An 18,465-nucleotide genomic window follows, 5' to 3' on the forward strand; every position below is an offset into this window, starting at 1 on the left:
ACTGGATTGATACTGGCTTTGAAAAATTCAGTCCTGCTTTCCCAATAAATCATTGGCGAATTCTATAAAAAAAACACGCAGAACAACAGGACCAATGATTATATTGATTATATTGCAGATGTTCAATATTCTATATCAATGGCTACACGTCCATTGGCTGCCGTCGAAGTTACTAATATGCATATAGCATATGTTGTATAGGCTCTGATAGAAGTATTTTAACCCTAGCATTTGAGCTTCTAAACATTACCTCAGATACCGTAGAGTCTGATAAGAGAAACTGTACTCGTACTGCGTTAATTTAATCACATTGAAGTTTCAAGCCACGTTCACCAAGGACCTTCCAAGTGGTGCTTACGTCAGGACGCAAAGATCAAATATACACGGAAGCCGAAATCTTGACCAAAGTATGGTCATGTGAGAGGAAAATGTGTGATAAAATTTCCTAAAATAATTACTGCAAAAATATATAGCAAATTCTAGATAGTATTTGTATTTTTGTCGACAAACAGAAAACAAAGTTCGAGATATATTTCTTTGGATATATCATCCTAGCTGAGAATACAATATTTTGCCGTTCGTTCGTCATCCGTATAAGGTTTACGTCAGACAATGCTTTTGTACAGTGTAATCTTCTAACAGGTGAATTAACCTCATAAGTTTAACGCAGTCTATTGACTTGAATCATATGTGCAATAAAATCGAGTATATCCGCTAAAAAAATGATAATCTTATCAAGGGCTTTTGTGATTTTTGCGATATTCCGATAATAATTTTTGCCGGATCGAATTTCGTGACTCATAAACATATTGATGAAGGTTTGTTGAGAAAAGTGATCCTAAATTATAGGCGCTCCTAAGACTAATCATTCTAGGTGATTCAGATAGTCAATCTTTACTAGTTTAAATGTGTACTTCAGGTATCGGGAATGGTCCTAGCGAAAAAGATACTTCGAGAGCATACATCGTCAACAACGAAGTATAAGTCGTGATGCGGAGGCAGTGTCCTATTGGGTATGGTCTACGCGCCCATCATATGCAGGCTAGACTTAGCTTGCTACTTATATACATAAACAAATGAGAGTGATATTCTTTTATAGGCCTGTCTGATTTCAGAATAGAGAAAACATACATTTTAATATATTGTACTTTGTACCGTCCCTGACGTTTGATACTCCCATGGTGTTTCGAAATTTAGATTACGCTACAGTTTCACTGTCCCAGCCTTTCCTAACAGGACATCCCTAATCACTCGTTATCTTGTTTCATTCTGTAGTAGAACGCCAATTAGTTCGCATGAACGCATTTCGTTAGATATAATTTATTGTAGTCTTACGTATAATACTATATATCATAGTGGCCAGTCTCCACTACTCCCGAAAATGAAGTTTCTATGTAGGCTTCACTCGTGCTTTCTTCAAGCTTCTGTTGCCGGCTGCGAGCCCGCCTCTCCCACTCTCCGAGAAGCTTGATTGATTGAATGTCTCGTCTGATGGCCGGCTGTCTCCCTTGGCGGCCAGTACCGATCGGAGCCTGTGCCCACATAGGCCGCAGAAAGGAGGGCGTCGTGCTCCGTCGTGTTACCCAGGGCGATTCGTTGTCACTTTGGTATCTAACAGCTTCAGCGAACGCAGGCTACATTAGTGACAACGACGATTTCTCGTAGCGCCAGTGGCCCCGGTTTTCTGCCGCCTTCCAATCGCTGCCGTAATCAATGCAGTCACACTGACCGTGGCCTTCTCTCCAGGTAAAAGAAACAGTGCGAGAAGGTAAATTTTTTTGAAAGGACGACAGATTGCTTATGCCGCTGCCCAATGCTACAGTACTCTAGAAGTAGTTGAAGTGCTTTTAGTTGTCGCGCGGAGCTCGCATGAAGCCTCAATGAACACCGATTCATAGCCAGTGTTTTGCTTGTCTATTACTGTGTGTTACTACCACAATTGCTTTTGCATGTGGCAGTTTCTAGTACTCGACAAGAGCGCGATACTTGTGTGTACGTTTTCTCGGAGCCTCATCCCTTCACCAACAAGAGTACCAACAGCATTTTGTTGCCATCGGCGATCAAGGTGAATTCAACGAAGTCGAGTATAAACGGACAGCGCCGTCTGAGCTCGAACGTCATCTATAACGTGTATCTGTTGTATAGCTGTATGAATAATAGGTACAATACAACTAATCACTATCGTTTTGGTGTGATTTCGCGCTGCTCATCCACTACGTCGATCGCACTTCGAACAGAGAAGTAGCCACAGCGATAGTGGCCTGAAGTTTACTCTATGTGCTGAAGTGCCACTCACAAACCTCAGCATAGCGTGGAGTTGAAATAGAACAGTGTTCGATTTTCCTATATATTTTCCGCTAGACACGATTATGCGTTAGTTGTTAACGATTAGGTGGCTTCGCTTGAATTGTTGTTGCCGTTATTAATGAAGTTTCTATACTCATATGCGGCCTTGCTCGATCGAAGAGCATAAAATACGTTGTACAGACTTTCGATGTATTTGCTGGAAAAGAAGATGGGGCTACTGCATTATGAATCGAATAGAATTGCTTTACTTTTTCCTATCGTGAACGTAAGTTGATAGAGTGTGTCACCCTTAACTTGTTTTTGACATTGTCCTATCAGATCAGCAGGAGCGATCTTTTTCAAAATCGCATAGATATTTCTCTATTATGTAAAGTATAAATGCTGCACATCCGTAACCTTTCATTGGCGGTAACTTCACCGGCTAAGTGTCCAGCGGGAAAAGTATGCCTCAGCCATCGATACGATTGAGCTCTAACCCGGTAGAAACAAAAGACCTCTATCTTTGCTACCGATGTATTCTAAAGAGTTTACGAATGCTTCTTTGTGCAAGGAGAACATATTAATCTTGCGATACACTTGTTGTCATCAACAGTTGTAAGTAATAAAAATGGCTTTTCTTTGCGCTGCTACGAACAGGATGTCGGATTCCTCAGAGCCAGACCAGGACTTGGAATTAGATGAGGACGCAGATATCGACGTAGAGCATGTGGCTCCTACGGATAATGAAGACATCAATCCGGAGGACACTGCCTCTAGGCCGGATTCAGGTGGTCAGAACAGTGACGCCGACTGTGACGTCAAGGGTGAAAACGACAAAAGTAGCAAATGTAACAGTTTTGAAGAGGAGCTGGGCGTTGAAGATGAAAATGCATTGGGACCGGAAGAGACCGAAACAGTCAAGCGCGCTCTCCTTAGGTCAGCAAGTAATTCCCAATTTCAAGCTCCAAACTATAATCTATGTTACGCAATTGACAAGTATTCCATAACGGAATTTTTCCACCAGACACAGTGTCTCAATCATGTTGAGGGAATTTAAATAAAGTTTGCGTTAATTTGTCAATAGATAAACAGTATCCTATTGTATATTGTCCTATCTTATACTCGTAATAGCATATACTACGCGGTTTGTTTGTCGAAGATTTCAAAATGTCTTACCGCATCTGTCTTGCAGGCATCCGCTCTTCCCACTTTTGGCATTGCTGTTTGAAAAATGCGAGTTGGCCACTAGAACATGTGGAGCTGAACCTTCAGCGAGTGAACTCAAGCGCGAACTTGAAGCCTTTGCTGAGAATACAAAGTGTTGGAGTGGAGGCGAAAGCGCTATCGATCAGTTGATGATCGATGCTCTACAGGTAATCAGAAGTTCATTGAATCAATTAATAATTGTTGAGTCTAGGAAAACATATCTTAAAGCTAACTGTTTATCTGCTGGCCTTCTTTTTATAACGTGCATCGTGCGAATATGTCATGTCCCAAACGCGATTTGTAACAGTAAGCGTTCGCTTGTAAAATGCGCATTTACCGTTTTAACTTGCGTGCTTGTTAGGTGTTGCGTATACATTTAGGAGAGCTTCGTAAGGTCGACGAACTACGAAACAACTTCTGCCAGCGTTACATCGCCTGTTTACGGGACAAGATGCACTCATCGAAATTGCTCAAAGACGCTCACTTTGATTCGGAAGATGTTGATTCGGACGAGTGCGATATTTTGAGTAGTGGCAGTGGAGGCAAGTGTTCCGCTTATTACTACCATATAATACTATATATAATAGTAATACTATTAAAGAGAATTCTTTTTAACAGACGGAAAATGTTTGCCCACCATAAAAAGGCCAGCTGTTCGAAGCAGCGCCTAAGGGCAATATTATGCGCTGAACTCGAACGCCTCGTAGCTAGTTAACAACGAAACAAGAAACCTATTTAGTGCACTATACAACTATAACCAATGAGTTGAATCTATTTTGCATTGAGCTTAGGGGAGAACTCGCAGGAAGGCAGCGGCAGTTTACCTGAAACACCTATGCCATCTGCCACAGCAAAGAAAGGGTCTCGGGTCTCGCCACGATCGGGCCTTGCCTCAGGTGGAACTGGGCAGGCTGCCGGCGCAATGGGAGGTTCGTCTCGAGGCGTACTACCTAAACAAGCTACCGAATTAATGCGGGCGTGGCTTTTCGCCCACGTTGTTCACCCTTATCCGAGCGAGGAAGAGAAAAAACTCATCGCCGAACAAACAAACCTGTCTTTATTACAGGTACATAATTAGGCGTAGACGAACTACTAATAAACCTTTCGCAGGGCAGAATTAACTTTGTTAGGTTCATAGGCGTTGCTGGCAAAGAGCGATGGAGTCCTTGCGCTTTTTGTCAAAGTCTGGTTTTGATTTCTGATCAGCAAAGAGAATCGTATAGATAGAAGCCTACAATACACTAATCCGTTACAAGGGGATCAAGGAATATAGCAAAAGATCTCCATTCATCAGAAGTACGTTCTGTTCCAGGTGAACAACTGGTTTATTAATGCGCGTCGACGAATTCTCCAACCCATGTTGGAACAGAATGCTCAGAAGACCTGAATAAGTTTACACATTCCTGATTCCTGGTTCAGAGTAGTGGAAACGAATACTGATCTCAGTTCAAGTCCGTCGCTTTATCTTAAGTGACATGGCTGCAATAACTGCATCAATTTGTCCTAATGCTCTGAACTTTTGCCTTAAAGATATTGGTGTGATGGTGCGAAAGCCCGCACTGCTGCTGCTGCTGCTGGTCAGTTGAATCTTTTAAGTCAAAAAAAGAAGTTATTCAAAGTAGCGAAAGCACAGGAGCGATAGTGTAAAAATAATATTGTCATAATACGGGTAATTATAGAGCATTATTAATACCCCGAGGACAGTGTCACAGCCACTGTAGCCAGCGTCTTTGTAGCTTAGAGGCTGATGACTGCTACGACTCGGTTTCAAACAAAGCCGGCAGTCCGGTGTTCTCTAATGGAAATCGACTGTAATGTTTTTAATGCCTTCCTGGGCATTTTGGAGACCTTAACAAATTCACTCGAGTTAGTAATCGGTTATTCTTTGTAGATTTAACCTACCGGGTCTGGAGAAAGGCGTTGAATTTACGATAACGGAGAACAGGGGCTAGTTGATTATATATATATATATATAAACCTTATTTAGAGACTGTACATATAAAAGTTCACGACGTGGGAGCTAGAGCGAAAGTTTTAGATGATTTTCAAAAGGCTGACCATATTGATATCAAGTTGCATGAAAAGAGTCATAAATCAACTTCTATAAATGATGAAATGTGTGACAACAATAACGGTAGCATTCTCTTTTCTATAACAGAATAGAGAAAGAGAAAGAAAAACTAAAGAATAGACCTTATGGAGATTTAGCCAATAATAATAATAATAATAAAAGAAATGCATGATCTCAATTTGTACCATATCGAAGCGATTATTTGATAAAACAAAGATGTATAGTCGGTAATAATAAAATATGTAGATAAAAAAATCTGTTTACTGCAGTTACTGTTCTAAATAATTAGAAGCTAATCTCTTGGATGCACTGTCCTTTTCAAATACTGGCAGTTCAATTATATTGAACTAGCACTTTTCTTAGAAGAGTTTATTATACATTTTTGTGCACCGAAAATATTGATTGAAACTATTTACGTAATTTCTATAAGTTGGCTTATAAATGAAAAAAAAAAAACAATTATGCTTGTTAACGTGCGCTCGAACGCTACATCTAGCATTCTACTCTAGTGAATTCCGAATGCTGTTTCAGGATAGAATAGTAGAACGCGTACATGTAGCTATGCGAAGCTAAAATATCAGGCTCACTTACTAATACATTCTCATCTTTATTAGTTTTATTATACACGTTTCCCACAGTTTTTCCTCACTTGTTTCCTATAGTACTAAACACATCAAGTTAAGAATACAAGAAACTTCATTCGTGCGACCCATGGTCCCCACGCAATATCGTCATTATTCAAATCAGCAAAGGCAAAAGTAAAGTCCTGTACGTGTAACAAATCTAGCCCAAATATTTTCCACCTTGGCGGGTAAATTTGAAAATATTTCGTATTCTTTACCTATGCTTTTTCTACTTCTTTGTCTGTCGTCAAACATTAACCTCATCAAGGTCGCCTTTACGAACAGTTGTCTAATATTACAGTATTTCTAAAGGTGTTGCATTCAAACGCTTACTATCAAACGTTTCACTCAAACTTTTCCACGATTTTCCTCTACGTTATTGTCGAGCAGTAATTGGCTTGTTCCTGGCGTACTGCTCTTACGGACATTGTTCTTTGAGGGCCGAACACACTACAAGAAATAGAGCTAAAAATAAACTACGGCACTATTCATTTAGTAGTTACGCAAACACTTGTAAATCTTCTACGCAATTTAAGTTCCAATTGAGGCTGCAATCGATAAAAATAGCCTTGCTGTACCTCATATGGGAATTTTGATCGGTGGAACTCTCACACGAAGAAACGCAAATCCCGTACATACAATCCTCATTTCCCTATACGTTACCTAATTTCGAGAGATAACGTATCAAATACGAACAAAGCTAATGGTTTTCAATGCAAGCAAAAATAGTTTCGTAAGGAAGGCTTCAACTCTTGGAGAGGATATAAACCGAAGAAAGTCAATACAACACTTCATTCAGTCAATCATCAATAGCAGCAAAAATAATGCACACAGAACCATCTAACCATTTTAGACCTAATTCACAGGAACGTTTTCGAACAAAATCTTGCTCTTTTCTTTACTACACAACGAGGGTGAAATGGGCTGAGGGGAGCTGCCTAAATTATAATGAACACCAGAACAGTTTGTCGCTTGGGTATGCCAGCCTTATAGATTCACCATTCTTCATATCTGTATTCCATATTAGATATTTTTCTTAGGTCCAGTTTATACTCGGAGCTGTCGCTCACAAGCCAGGCGTCGGCATGCTTATTGGGCCACCAGTTGACTGAGGCGTCGGGTAAGGCAGATACTGCGAAGTCCCGTAGGAAGGCATTGGCGATCCGTATACTGGCCCACTGGGAGGGCCTATAACAGGCCCCATGTTCGGCAACGATGGCGGTTGATATTCAACGCCAGCTGATGTGAATCGTGAGAATGGGAGCACATTCGTTGTCGGCACTCGATTTTGTTCACGCATTAGTTCGGCTGCCTTTTCCGCCCGCACACGTCGAAGGTGCAAGTCCTTGCGACTGCCAATGAACTTTTCCAAAAAATCCTCCGTATTTATTGTTGACGAAAGGAAGTCACTTGCAATTTTCTGAAAATTCGTATACCGTCAACAAACATAAAAAGGTTGTTAGCTGGCCAGGTTATCCATAATGAGATATGAAACAGAGATCTTTCAAAACAGTCCATTAACGATGCATGGCACTTGCCATGGTCTGGAATAATTTGTAATTTTCCGTATAGAATTTAGACAGAATGCACGAAGTACCTAACCTATATGTATACATTCACTCGACCGATAATTGTGTAAGGACCTTGTCAAAAAGGACGTCGCTAGCTGATCGCCGGCAGACCTTACACTGCAACAACCATTTTCAAAGCCTCATAAGGTCGACAGCGTGCTTTTGTATATACGTAATATATAGTTTTTGTGTTTCTCGTACCTCTGACTCGTCCTCGGCTTCCCTTGCCGCTGCTTCCAGCAATGCCTGAATTGTGTCAAGGGTAGGTGGGTGACAGTTCGATGCTGGGATATTCTCTTGCAGCTGCTCAACGACGGACTTCAGTTGTTTGCCTTCGTGGTATAACTGCAATAATCTATTGCGTAATTCGAAGAATTGGGATTCCTTATCGACATTCTCCCGAGCGATCCGGCGATTCTCTTCGAGAAGCTGGTTTCGCGAGCGTTCCATACCTCGAGCAGCCGGTCCGTCGGAAAACTGTAGATCAAGAGTGGCGTCCTCACATTCGATCATACACTTGAGCTCGTCGTTGCTGAAACGCAGTGTGAACAACGTACACATACGAGTAAAAACGAGAACAAAGAAACACACAGGCTATCGAAACTCACTAATTTTACATATAAGTTATTATTCTTTCAAAAACACATTTGGTTCTATAAATGTACTTAGAAGCAAACCTTCACAGTTCGAAATTTACTGTTTTTAACGATTTAAACGAATACCAGTCATTGCGCAGAGGTGACTTTATAAAACTTAACAACAGCAGCAGCAGCAGCAGCCATGTAGTAGACTAAATCTGATTTGGGACTTTGTTTCCTGATTATTTTTGACCCGCTTCAAAACACTGGCTCGAGTTACTGTTTATCGATTGCTTTTTACACAATCTATACTGTTGTACTTACCAGGGAACATTTCAAACTAAGGTAACTCAGCGTTGGGTAGATTTAAACGATATGCTCATTAGCATTGTATTATGGTAACGACCAGCTAAAAGTGAAGCGAAAAGAATCAGAGACCGGTTTGCTGTTAAATATATCTATTAAATATTCGTGAATCTGTCTGTCTTGGAGACTAATTGCTATAGCGGATGAGACTTCTCAGCGGTGCTTCTATTGTAAAAGAAGGGGTTGGGAACTTGTTCCAAAACGATGACAACTAATGGTGGATTCCACGCTAACCCATACCATTTGCTTAAGTTAGAGCTACAATGTGGCCCAGATAGAGTCTTTAGTAAATGTTTTAGCTATGTTCTCTAGACGCCAATATAATATTAAGTGTTGTCAAATACGCTTGGAGCATTCCGTCAATCTCCGAAAGATGATACATTGAATATCTAGGCGCCTTGACTTGCTTTTTTTGCAATACATAATTTAACAAGAATTTTCACAAGCATATCAAATTTTTGTTAAAGCAGACACAGGCATAATGAGGCCACCGGATCAGATAGCCTAAATCATACCGGTCCTATTTTCCCGAGTTTGATTAGTCACACTCCGGCCACTAACAAAATTTTACCATAATCAAGCGATTTTTAATTCCCACGGCAGTCTCCGGTGTACCTATATTTTATCGTAGCGGCGCCTGCCAGTGTTCCCAATAGGCTGCAAAATCTCACAGATTTCGTAGGTTCAGCGTACGTTACCATCAGCAACTAGCGCTCATACTACACTCAGTTAATCCCACTTCTATCCCACACCCGTAATCACGAAAAAAGTATAAAGCTCACTTAAAGCGAGCGGGTGCAGTCCCTAGGTGCTGAGTTATTACGAGTTGTACGAATCTCAATGTAGGACTAAGACTGTCGTTGTGTCAATCAACGTAGCGAAACACAGTACTGTTGTTAAAAACAGAAAGCAACTATATTAGAAGCCCGATAATTTTTTGCAAAAGAAAATTGTGTTTCGTGTACTTGAAACCGCTAAGACCTAACGATCTGAAAGAGAAAGCGGACCCAAAATACCTTTATTTACTAATTAACGATCGTTCTCAACTTCGTAAAAGGAAGTAGAGATATCAGATTCAGAGAAACACCGCAAAAATTCAGATTAACTCTACGTAAAAAAAGTACGGTTTGCGGATATCAACTAGGCACAGATAAGGCATCAACGCGTCAGCTAAATTAAAGGGGGCCGACCATTATGGACCATCGTCTTGAAACGCCACAAAAAATGACGATCGGATGTATCAATCACTTATCTACAACATAAATTTATACGATTCGTTTCACACTGTGTCGGAGTCCTCTACAGCAAGACAAATTATCGAGTTCTCCATCAAACATTGCCATTGCTTGAGAGAATTTTGCCGAATTATTAAATAGTATAGTAGGTATTGAATAGTACAGTGTTGAAGTAGACACCTGTTATTAACTGTTCCTCGTCGTTTTGCTTGAGTGCTATTTAATAATTCATAGGGGCTGACACAGCTCTCCCAGTAAAAAGCCTCCCTGAGAACCCCATTGATCTTTAGTGATTACCAATATTATTGTCATTCATGTGGATCATAAAACTGTGGGTTTCATTGACATTACGAAACCATTCAAGCTATTGCTAATGAGCTGACTAGGGTGAATGATTTAGATACATGACGTCCCGAACATCACATAGACAAGGGTTTGACAGCCGCAAGGCTAGATTCAGGTATTCTTAGCACACCCATGGGTTATCCACTACGGGAAAATAACAATGTTCACGGGATTTACAAGGAGCATTTCTATATAATAATACATAGATTAGTGGCTACAAACATCACAACTATACAAAAAAACCTGAAATTTGTTCAAAAAACGGAACCCTTAGATATCCAGGTTAATTCTATTACTGGACGAAAATACTCAATTTACATTTCGTTTGTTTGCACAAACTGTACCGTTGACGGGATCCGAAATAGCGACCCACAAGTTTTCTCAACCCGACGCGCAATCATTAAAAAAAAAATCATGTTATTTGTAAGATCGAAATCGCAGTAGCACAACGGTTGAGTCAGCAATAATTAAGGTGACTCCATTGATAACGTCCGCTGAAATAGTACGCGGAAAAAATGTAACACTCATTAGTTAGAAAATAATTGTATTTGAACTTTGCAATTAATATAAATACGATATTAGAGAGCGAAGCTATACGCGATTAAATTTTCTTGTTTGAATTTTCACTTACTGAAACACTTACGTTATTAATTGGCCATTAAATTCCATTATATTCTTCGCTTTTACATTTACTCGACACAGCTCGTGCTTACCTCATTTCTTGGAAGTTACGAATAAGCCCTGTGAGCTCATTACGCAGCTGGGAATCCACTAATCGGTAGGCCATTTTGTCTGGCAATATGCGATGATGATGCGTCTTCACGAAGATAGAGTGACAATGATATTGTCTTCGCGACGAACGGGAACAGGGTCAAAACGATTCGTCGTAATCCACTAGACGTGATGTTTTCATGTAGTGTTCGACTCCTCATTTGAATTGCTGCTATTCCAAGATTCGTCTGCTGCTTCAGACGAGAAGCATTCGATCGACTGCCAGAGCTTCTTCAAGAGAGCACACACAATTTGCGACCAGCGAGATCTAAAGATAAGCAGGTCAGAAACAACGATTCGTAGAGAATGCTAGTAGAAGCACCGTAAAAATTCTACAAGCGCAAGTGGTTGTCGTTAGAATAGTTGCGAACACGGAAACTGAGCTCTGGAGGTACAGTCGCTAGAAACCGACGTGTACACTAATGCAGCAGAACATAAACACGGCTACAAATACGTCTACTGCGGTCAAACTGTCTCAACGACCGACGTGTATGACCCCGCCGGAACAACGATGAGATCGGCTCAAGTTGTCCGGTACCGATAGGCTCGGTTCTCCACTGGCCTTCTCTGTTTGTTCACGAACGACTCGTAAATGTAATGAGCGACGCAATCCTTTCAGCTGTTACTATTATTAATTAGCTGAGAGATCGTAAGAATGTGACGCACGCACAAAAAGAACGTGGAAATCTTGTGTCTCGTTGTCGCTGTGACTCTTGTTGTTGTTTTGCTACCTCGATCATATGACGGACACACTATGACAATATTCTGTCAACATTAACTATTACTCATTTCCTCCGCTAACACAAAAACGCTATACTGTCCTTATGGCCCTAGTCGCAATCGTCACTAAATAGAGGAATCCTTTCGCTAACTTTTTTTTTCTCTAGCAGATGACAGTAGCTGTTCTTCTGGCGGCTTTAGCTAATCTACTCTTCTTTAATTATAAGCTTTTTTCACTCTCTGACTCCATCGCTGAACAGCCGGTTAGTGATAGCCGGCCTCAAATCACTATCAGCCATTCGTAATAATGTTCAACGGCGATACAGGACATAAAACTCGAAACAAACTCAGTTACTAGTATAAGATCCAGTAGCGCATCGACACAACACACAAACAGCATTAACAACGATAAGATACCCAGCGACTAACTATTCTTGAAAACACTTCGCCAGCGTGCTTGTATCACGACCTCTCATCAGCAAAACGTCAGCTTTTTATCAACAGCCCGCGGAACGAGCCAGCCAGCCAGCACACTAATGGACTCCACACCGTTCACTAACTATCTGCGATAAGTTAGGAACACGAACGAAGCTATCTGGCTAAGTCAACGTGTTTCTGATGACTAGATGCCACAGACAGCGCGATTCGAAGAGAGGGCACTCGAAGCCGCAGGAATCAAGTCGACCAAGCAAAACACACACAAATACATTGCCCTGCACACAGACAGCCATTCACCACCGAGCGGACCACGGACCCGGACAATAATTGCTAAACTCTTTGTTTAGTCGCACACGGTCATTTGCACGGCCCTATGTCCATTGCAAGCGTATTGAATATTGTAGCAGACGTACAGTGGTAAGGGACACATCGATCGGCTGATGGCGCTAATCCCAGACATGCGCCTTTAGCGCAATGGAGGCGGTGCGTATCGTGAGCCTCCTAGCGGCAATGGTAACGGCGGTTCAGACTGACAGCGGCGGCCAGCTTCACACGGGCAAGTGACGCGGCGCTACCGTTCCCATTGTTAGACTAAGGTACAGAAAGAACGTGAAAGTAATCGAAAAGCTTAGTCTGGCTATTGTCGGTGGGGTGGGTTTGTATTGTGCTCAATTACAGATCTTGTCGCGCTAACTGTAGCGCTTATTTATTTGACAGTTCGAAATGAAACAGAATTTAGCTTTGTTTACTTGTCAGTGGCAACGATCTGACCAACTGGCTAAGGAAGAATAGCATGGCATGTTTGTATCCAACGTAATAGCTTTTGCGAAACTTACCTACGCAATGATGCAGATACCAAATTTCATCTACGACTAACTAATTTGAATGGTCTTGACATTAACTAGTGTCAACCACCTCAGCCTTTAATCCGAAAGCCGGGAAGGTCGGAGGATCTGTCGATAGTTTTGCTACGCCTGAAAGTACGAGGAAACATGTTGAAGGAAAATGAATAAATGAAAAGACGGTTCGAACGATAAATGAGCTCTAACTCTAGATAAATACTATATGGTCTTTTTACAGCTGCGTTTACCATTTGCGTATAGATTTGTGTGCATTCATAGATTATTTGTGAAACCTCTCTGACAATAAGAACTCATTTTTAGCTACATTTTTTTTATATACATGTTGAAATTCACAGCGTCGTGTCAACTTTGTATGATGCTGTCTCGATGCATTCGACAAATCCCTACTCGGTTTGGGCGAATCATTTTGAAAGATAAAATATGTTCCTTTGTTTGTTCCTGTTTTAAAAGAATCTCTAAGTTTTGCGCATCTCCGAACCACTACCACCATAAAAAGATCGAAATGTCGGCCATACTTATTTATATAAACGTGTGAGAGAACCATATGGAGACCAACTAATGGCAAGACCCTTGTTACTTTGAAGGGTAACCCTTCATTGTTCTATTACAGAGTAAATCAGATGCATGATACAAGTCTTACATTGCCCAATCACGTAGACACTGTAAAGAACAAAACGAAAAGAGAGGAGAATAATAACACAAATAAATATGTAAGGTAGTGAAATCATTAAGAAAAAAAGATCAGGATCGTTTGAACTTCGGCACTTCCAATTCCAAAATAACTGAGTTCTTACTGTCTTAGCTGTATCAGCTGTGTGTACTAATCGTACTCGCGAGTCCTTAGTATTTTTGCTGCTATTCGCCTACTACTAATTTTTAATTGAGTTTGTGTGTAATGTGACAATGGCAGAAACCAATGGTTTGTCACGCCTTTATGGATGAGGACGTTACATGGAGACGCAGCAGCGGTTACCGTAACGTTCCTATCATTCATAATTTTTCATTTTTCATAAATTCATTTTTATTGTTTTTATCACTACCGTTGTTTAACTGTTGTTGACTACCGTGGCGTGACTGAACTGACCACTAGTGGGGTTTGTGTGTGCTACCATTATAATTTGCTGCACATAATAATGTCCGTAGTGGTAGTTTATCAGGAGGCTCGCTTGAGGTAACGTACCCTTGTCTCACTCCAGTTCTCCACGGTTTGTCCATGCTGACGTCATGCCACTGCGACCGTATGACGTCATCTGTGTAGGCCTGCTAGAATCGACTCCGGTATCAAAAGTCTTAGCAGAATCGGTATAAAGAGTTAGCAACGCTATTTCAAGTAACCCGCCTCCGAGGCGGGCGGAAACTCAAACCCCCGAGGATATCATTAGCTATGTGCGAGGAATGTGTGCTTGTGTTATTGCAAGCGACGTTCATACCTTCGCGTAATGCGTGTATGGAGAAGAAGCGTTTATCAACCCTCTCTCAAAGAGAATAAGCATAGATGACACTCGAAAAGCGAAAATTGTTTGCTTATCGCCTGCTGCTGCCGACCTAACCGTGCTTCATGCTGCGGGAGCTATGCCAGCGCCACCAGCAGCAGACGGCAGCAACGTTTAGGCGGTCTGCCGGGTAGTGGATGGATAGGCGAACGGACAGACGGGCGACTACTGCTCCTGTAAACCCGTAGAGTTAGCGGCGGAAGCGGCCAGCGGCTGCGGTAACAGCAGCAGGCGGGCGCGGCAACACCGCCATGACCACCCTAACCCCACCATTACCACAGACGAATGCTCTCTCTTGCTGGTTCTCTCTCTCTCTCTCTCTTGCGCGCGCGCGCTTTGATGCTCTGGATTTCTCGTATCCGGCGCGCACTCTGTTCCTCGTCCTGCCACTTTGTCCGGGCGACAGCCGCACGTTGGGCAATTGGTGCTATGTTAGCTATTGCCGCCGCTGTTTTAACCGATCTTCACGCACTCGAAATCCCATCAGCCATATGCATGCTCAGGTGTCGGCAAACTAAAACCACCAAACGTTTGAGGTTGCAACAGTTTTCGCAGCATCGGTTGAAAAAGAGGTAGCCGATCGTTCGCGCGCGCAGCATTTTTTCCCGTAAAAAACATTCGAGCTCTTTTGAAGTCGCTGGCAGTTCTTCTATTGTTTTTCCTTCCCTGGACGTCTCCTACGGCAACGTTATAAGGACGATATGGTGCTCGTAAGAAGACCTGCGCAGATTTCCCGCATTTCTCTCGTCTGCGAAACAATATTTGTACGGGTTAAATAAGAGGAAAACATGTACTCACTTATATACAATAACGATCGTATGACAGTTACAATCGGTTTGTCTAAGAGTGGAACCGACTTGGATTCAGTCCAAAACGAAGTGCGCGCTCAATTTCAGATTCACTTTCTTGCCATCTTCAGTCTACCAGGCAGGCATTTACTAAGGGTGTGTCAGACCTCCCTCGTTCGGAAGCTAGCACGAAGGCGTGATGGTGCGCCTACTGACGGCGGCAGGGGTGGCGGCGGCCGCTGCGCCGTTTTTCCCACCCCTGTCGCTACCGCTAACGCGGACCACGAGCAACCGTCATTTGGCGCAGTCGGCGCACTTTTGTCTACGGCAGAAGTATGGGAGGAATCTGCAAAAGCAACCTTGCTAGCATTAATCAGTGCAGCAGCGGTGGAGATCGTCAGTATTTGCTAATAATAGTAGCCGGCAAACGTGGCAGATGTACAGTACAGCTGATCGTAGAAATTTAATAGCTGATTGTACCCATTTTCTGCTATTATCGATGCCATTGTTGTCTGCTGTTACCTCTGTCTCTGATTGTTGTTGTTGCGCTGTTCTCTGGTCACGACGCTCGCTCGGATACTTAGCACTTCAGTCTGGTCGCAACAGCCGCTTCTTGATCCCTCGACGAACGCTGGGAGGCTCCTATCGCTGGTGATAAAAGGATGTTGGCATCGTTAGCGTATTACTGCTGTACCATTCTCTAGCCGGTCGTGCCAGTTATAATAGAGGCGAACAGTGGGAATGAAAATGAGACCAACATAAGCAACGCCGACAGGGCAGTCGTGGCTGTGGTCTGTTCCTCTTGGCGGGCTTTCAGAGGCCGTCGCGACACTTCGAGAGACTCAGATCCGGTCGACATCCAGCGCCTGACGTAGGGTTATCGGCCTGCTGCTTTCCGACGACAGACCAACGTCGGAGTAGGCGAAGCGTCACTAGGGGGCGCCACAGTCTCGTCGTTGACGATAGTTGTGGCCGGCGGCCGATCAATAGCCTGCTCTGCTTCCATCATCCACCGCTACTGCTGCTGCTGCTGCTGCCGCTGCCGCTGCTGCTACTACTACTACTAATGCTGCTGTAGAAGGCGGCTGCTGCTGCTACACAGAGTGTGCCTGCCTTCCTTCCTATCAGGCTTCTGTCGAGCGCCGCCAGCAGCGCGTTAGTGAGTGAGCCAACAGCAGTGGCCTGTCTGACTAGCTCCTGCAACCAACCGAGTCCTTTTGCCTTGCTTTCTTCTACCACTTGCTCGGCCTGAGATAGGAGGCCGCTAACGAGAAGAACATCCTCGGACGACGGACGCACGGTGGAGTGTAGTCGCGCTGTGGTCGTGTGCTGGCGGGACGTCAGACGACGACGGCACCAAGACAGAGTACGGAACACGGCTGCAGCGGATGGAACGAAAGATTTGTTGTAAAATAATAAAAGAATAGCGGCAGAAGCAGCAGCTCAAGCAGCAGCAGCAGGAGCAAAAGGCGCAGCGCAAGGAATAGGAGAAGCAGTAGAAGGACTAGCAAGCGCTGCACGCAGTGGAATTGTGACGGAGTGCAAGAGTGAACTGTGTGATCTGTGTGACTGTCCTAACTGGTGGCCTGTGGACGAGCGCTGGCTGCCTGCAGGTAGCTGCTGCTGCCAGCCGAGAAGCAAACCACCTACCCACCTATCCAGCAATAGCAGAAGCAGGCTCCTGACCTGCGCTGGACTAGTCTAGCGCAATTGACTGCTTTTAACACGCCCGATTACTGCTGCTGCTGCGGCTGGTCGCTAATCGCATCGTCTGGAACGAAGCTGGACGGACCGGGGTCCACGACAGATATCTCTGCAGCCACTTTTACGGACAACAACGGCAGCAGCAGCAGCAGTAGCAACAACAACAAGCATTAAACAGGCGGCAGCAGCAGCCGCAGCCGCTGCCGGACAGAAGGCAAACGGCAGACAACATTTGCGAGTGGCATTCACCCGGACAGAAGCGACGATAGCAGTAGAGCGCATATTCTGGCCGACAAGCATTGCCAAGTACGACAGAGCTTGTGGCCTTAGTTGAGGTACTCCAGTGGTGGACAGCGAGCGATCGTGCTACCTGCGGTCGAAATAGCATCAGCAAAAGTAATAACAGCGACAGTTACGTTAACAAAAACAGTAGCACTTCTGGCTAACGTTACCTAATGGTACCGAACAGAAACGAACGTTATCAGCAACCGTGAACAGCCACTACGTCAATAGATTGTCTGATCTTGTTGAAAATAAAGCGAGTGATGATAATGGTTTGGGTGAGGTGAAGAAACTGCTAAAGGCGACGGTACCGAACGGAGCTCGCTAGAGGCGTCGTACCCCCTCATAGTGCTGCCGGTTGTAGTGGGGCAATTGACGACAAGAACTGCGTGGAGAACAGTCACTGCGTTTGGGTTTACCGAGTCTATCCACGTAACGGTAGCAGCAATAGTGGAACGCGAATAGAAATCTACGGTACAATACATCGCGCGAAGACTGATGAGACCCATTATAGGGTAGTTGTAAGAGAGTGATTGTCACCATTAAAAATAATAGCAAGAAAGATACCGACGAAGACCACATTGTGTCTAAGTGTATTTGTTTGATCGGCCCCCCTCCTCTCCTCCCCATTTACTTGCCTGCCGCTAGACTCGGCTCGAAAAGCACCAAATCGCTCAGGCGACACGGGCAGAGAAAGATTGAGAAAACGAAAGAGCGAGAGATTCGTTAGTCAACTGGTTAACAATTGACCAGCAGACTGATCTAATACGGGTATAATCAGCCATCATACCGTCGATACGGGGTAGCGCCCCAGCGTGCAGTAAAAAATTAATGAGGTTGTGTGTGATAATCAGTAGCGTCATGGTAATAGTGGTGCAAAAAAATCAGCTCTGCGGTAGCAGGATAACAGGATACTAGTCGAAAGCATCAGTAACGGATTGTGTGTGCAACTTTGGGCAAATGTTCTCTCAGACGAGGTGCTGCTGTGTGCGCTCCGTGTGTAGAAATAGCGGGTGGTAAAACCCGTGTCGTTACTGGCTAATTGCGAAAGCCTATTAGGTGTATCTGTGTGCCAGGGAAAGGTGGCAGTGGTCAGGCTTTTCAATTCATTCAGGTTAGTTAGAG

At 43.5% G+C, this 18,465-nt stretch overlaps 3 protein-coding genes across 7 annotated transcripts in view; 2 read left to right on the forward strand and 1 right to left on the reverse strand.

Moving 5' to 3' along the window:
- The first annotated feature begins 1,369 nt into the window (after positions 1 to 1,369).
- On the forward strand, positions 1,370 to 5,752 carry LOC111266327 (homeobox protein PKNOX2). 3 transcript variants are annotated; one of them, XM_086970868.1, is made up of 6 exons: positions 1,370 to 1,768; positions 2,944 to 3,222; positions 3,479 to 3,659; positions 3,854 to 4,034; positions 4,284 to 4,558; positions 4,805 to 5,752. In XM_086970868.1, the coding sequence occupies exons 2-6, from the start codon at positions 2,945 to 2,947 to the stop codon at positions 4,877 to 4,879; spliced, it is 990 nt and encodes a 329-aa protein (XP_086826994.1). In that variant the 5' UTR covers positions 1,370 to 1,768; position 2,944; the 3' UTR covers positions 4,880 to 5,752. The 3 variants fall into 3 exon arrangements, with proteins under 3 accessions (XP_086826994.1, XP_022699469.1, XP_022699468.1); XM_022843734.2 differs by having other exon boundaries at positions 1,371 to 1,746; XM_022843733.2 differs by lacking the exon at positions 1,370 to 1,768 and adding an exon at positions 1,786 to 2,065.
- Positions 5,753 to 6,150: 398 nt separating this feature from the next.
- Positions 6,151 to 12,582, reverse strand: Vps37B (vacuolar protein sorting 37B). 2 transcript variants are annotated; one of them, XM_022843732.2, is made up of 3 exons: positions 10,995 to 12,582; positions 7,959 to 8,289; positions 6,151 to 7,606 (listed from the first exon to the last, which is right to left on the reverse strand). In XM_022843732.2, the coding sequence occupies exons 1-3, from the start codon at positions 11,066 to 11,068 to the stop codon at positions 7,253 to 7,255; spliced, it is 759 nt and encodes a 252-aa protein (XP_022699467.1). In that variant the 5' UTR covers positions 11,069 to 12,582; the 3' UTR covers positions 6,151 to 7,252. The 2 variants fall into 2 exon arrangements, with proteins under 2 accessions (XP_022699467.1, XP_022699466.1); XM_022843731.1 differs by lacking the exon at positions 10,995 to 12,582 and adding an exon at positions 10,600 to 10,754.
- A 3,765-nt stretch (positions 12,583 to 16,347) lies between these two features.
- Positions 16,348 to 18,465, forward strand: part of Syx1A (Syntaxin 1A) — a 39,356-nt gene continuing 37,238 nt past the window's right edge. The window contains exon 1 of one of the 2 annotated variants that reach the window (XM_022843736.2): positions 16,348 to 18,454. The gene's annotated coding sequence lies outside the window, so the exon portion shown is untranslated. The remainder of the gene's footprint in view (positions 18,455 to 18,465) is intronic. The other variant, XM_022843741.2, reaches the window with a different exon arrangement.

This window comes from Varroa jacobsoni, unplaced genomic scaffold (assembly GCF_002532875.2).
Source record: "Varroa jacobsoni isolate VJ856 unplaced genomic scaffold, vjacob_1.0 scaffold_1071, whole genome shotgun sequence".
Taxonomy (NCBI): domain Eukaryota; kingdom Metazoa; phylum Arthropoda; class Arachnida; order Mesostigmata; family Varroidae; genus Varroa; species Varroa jacobsoni.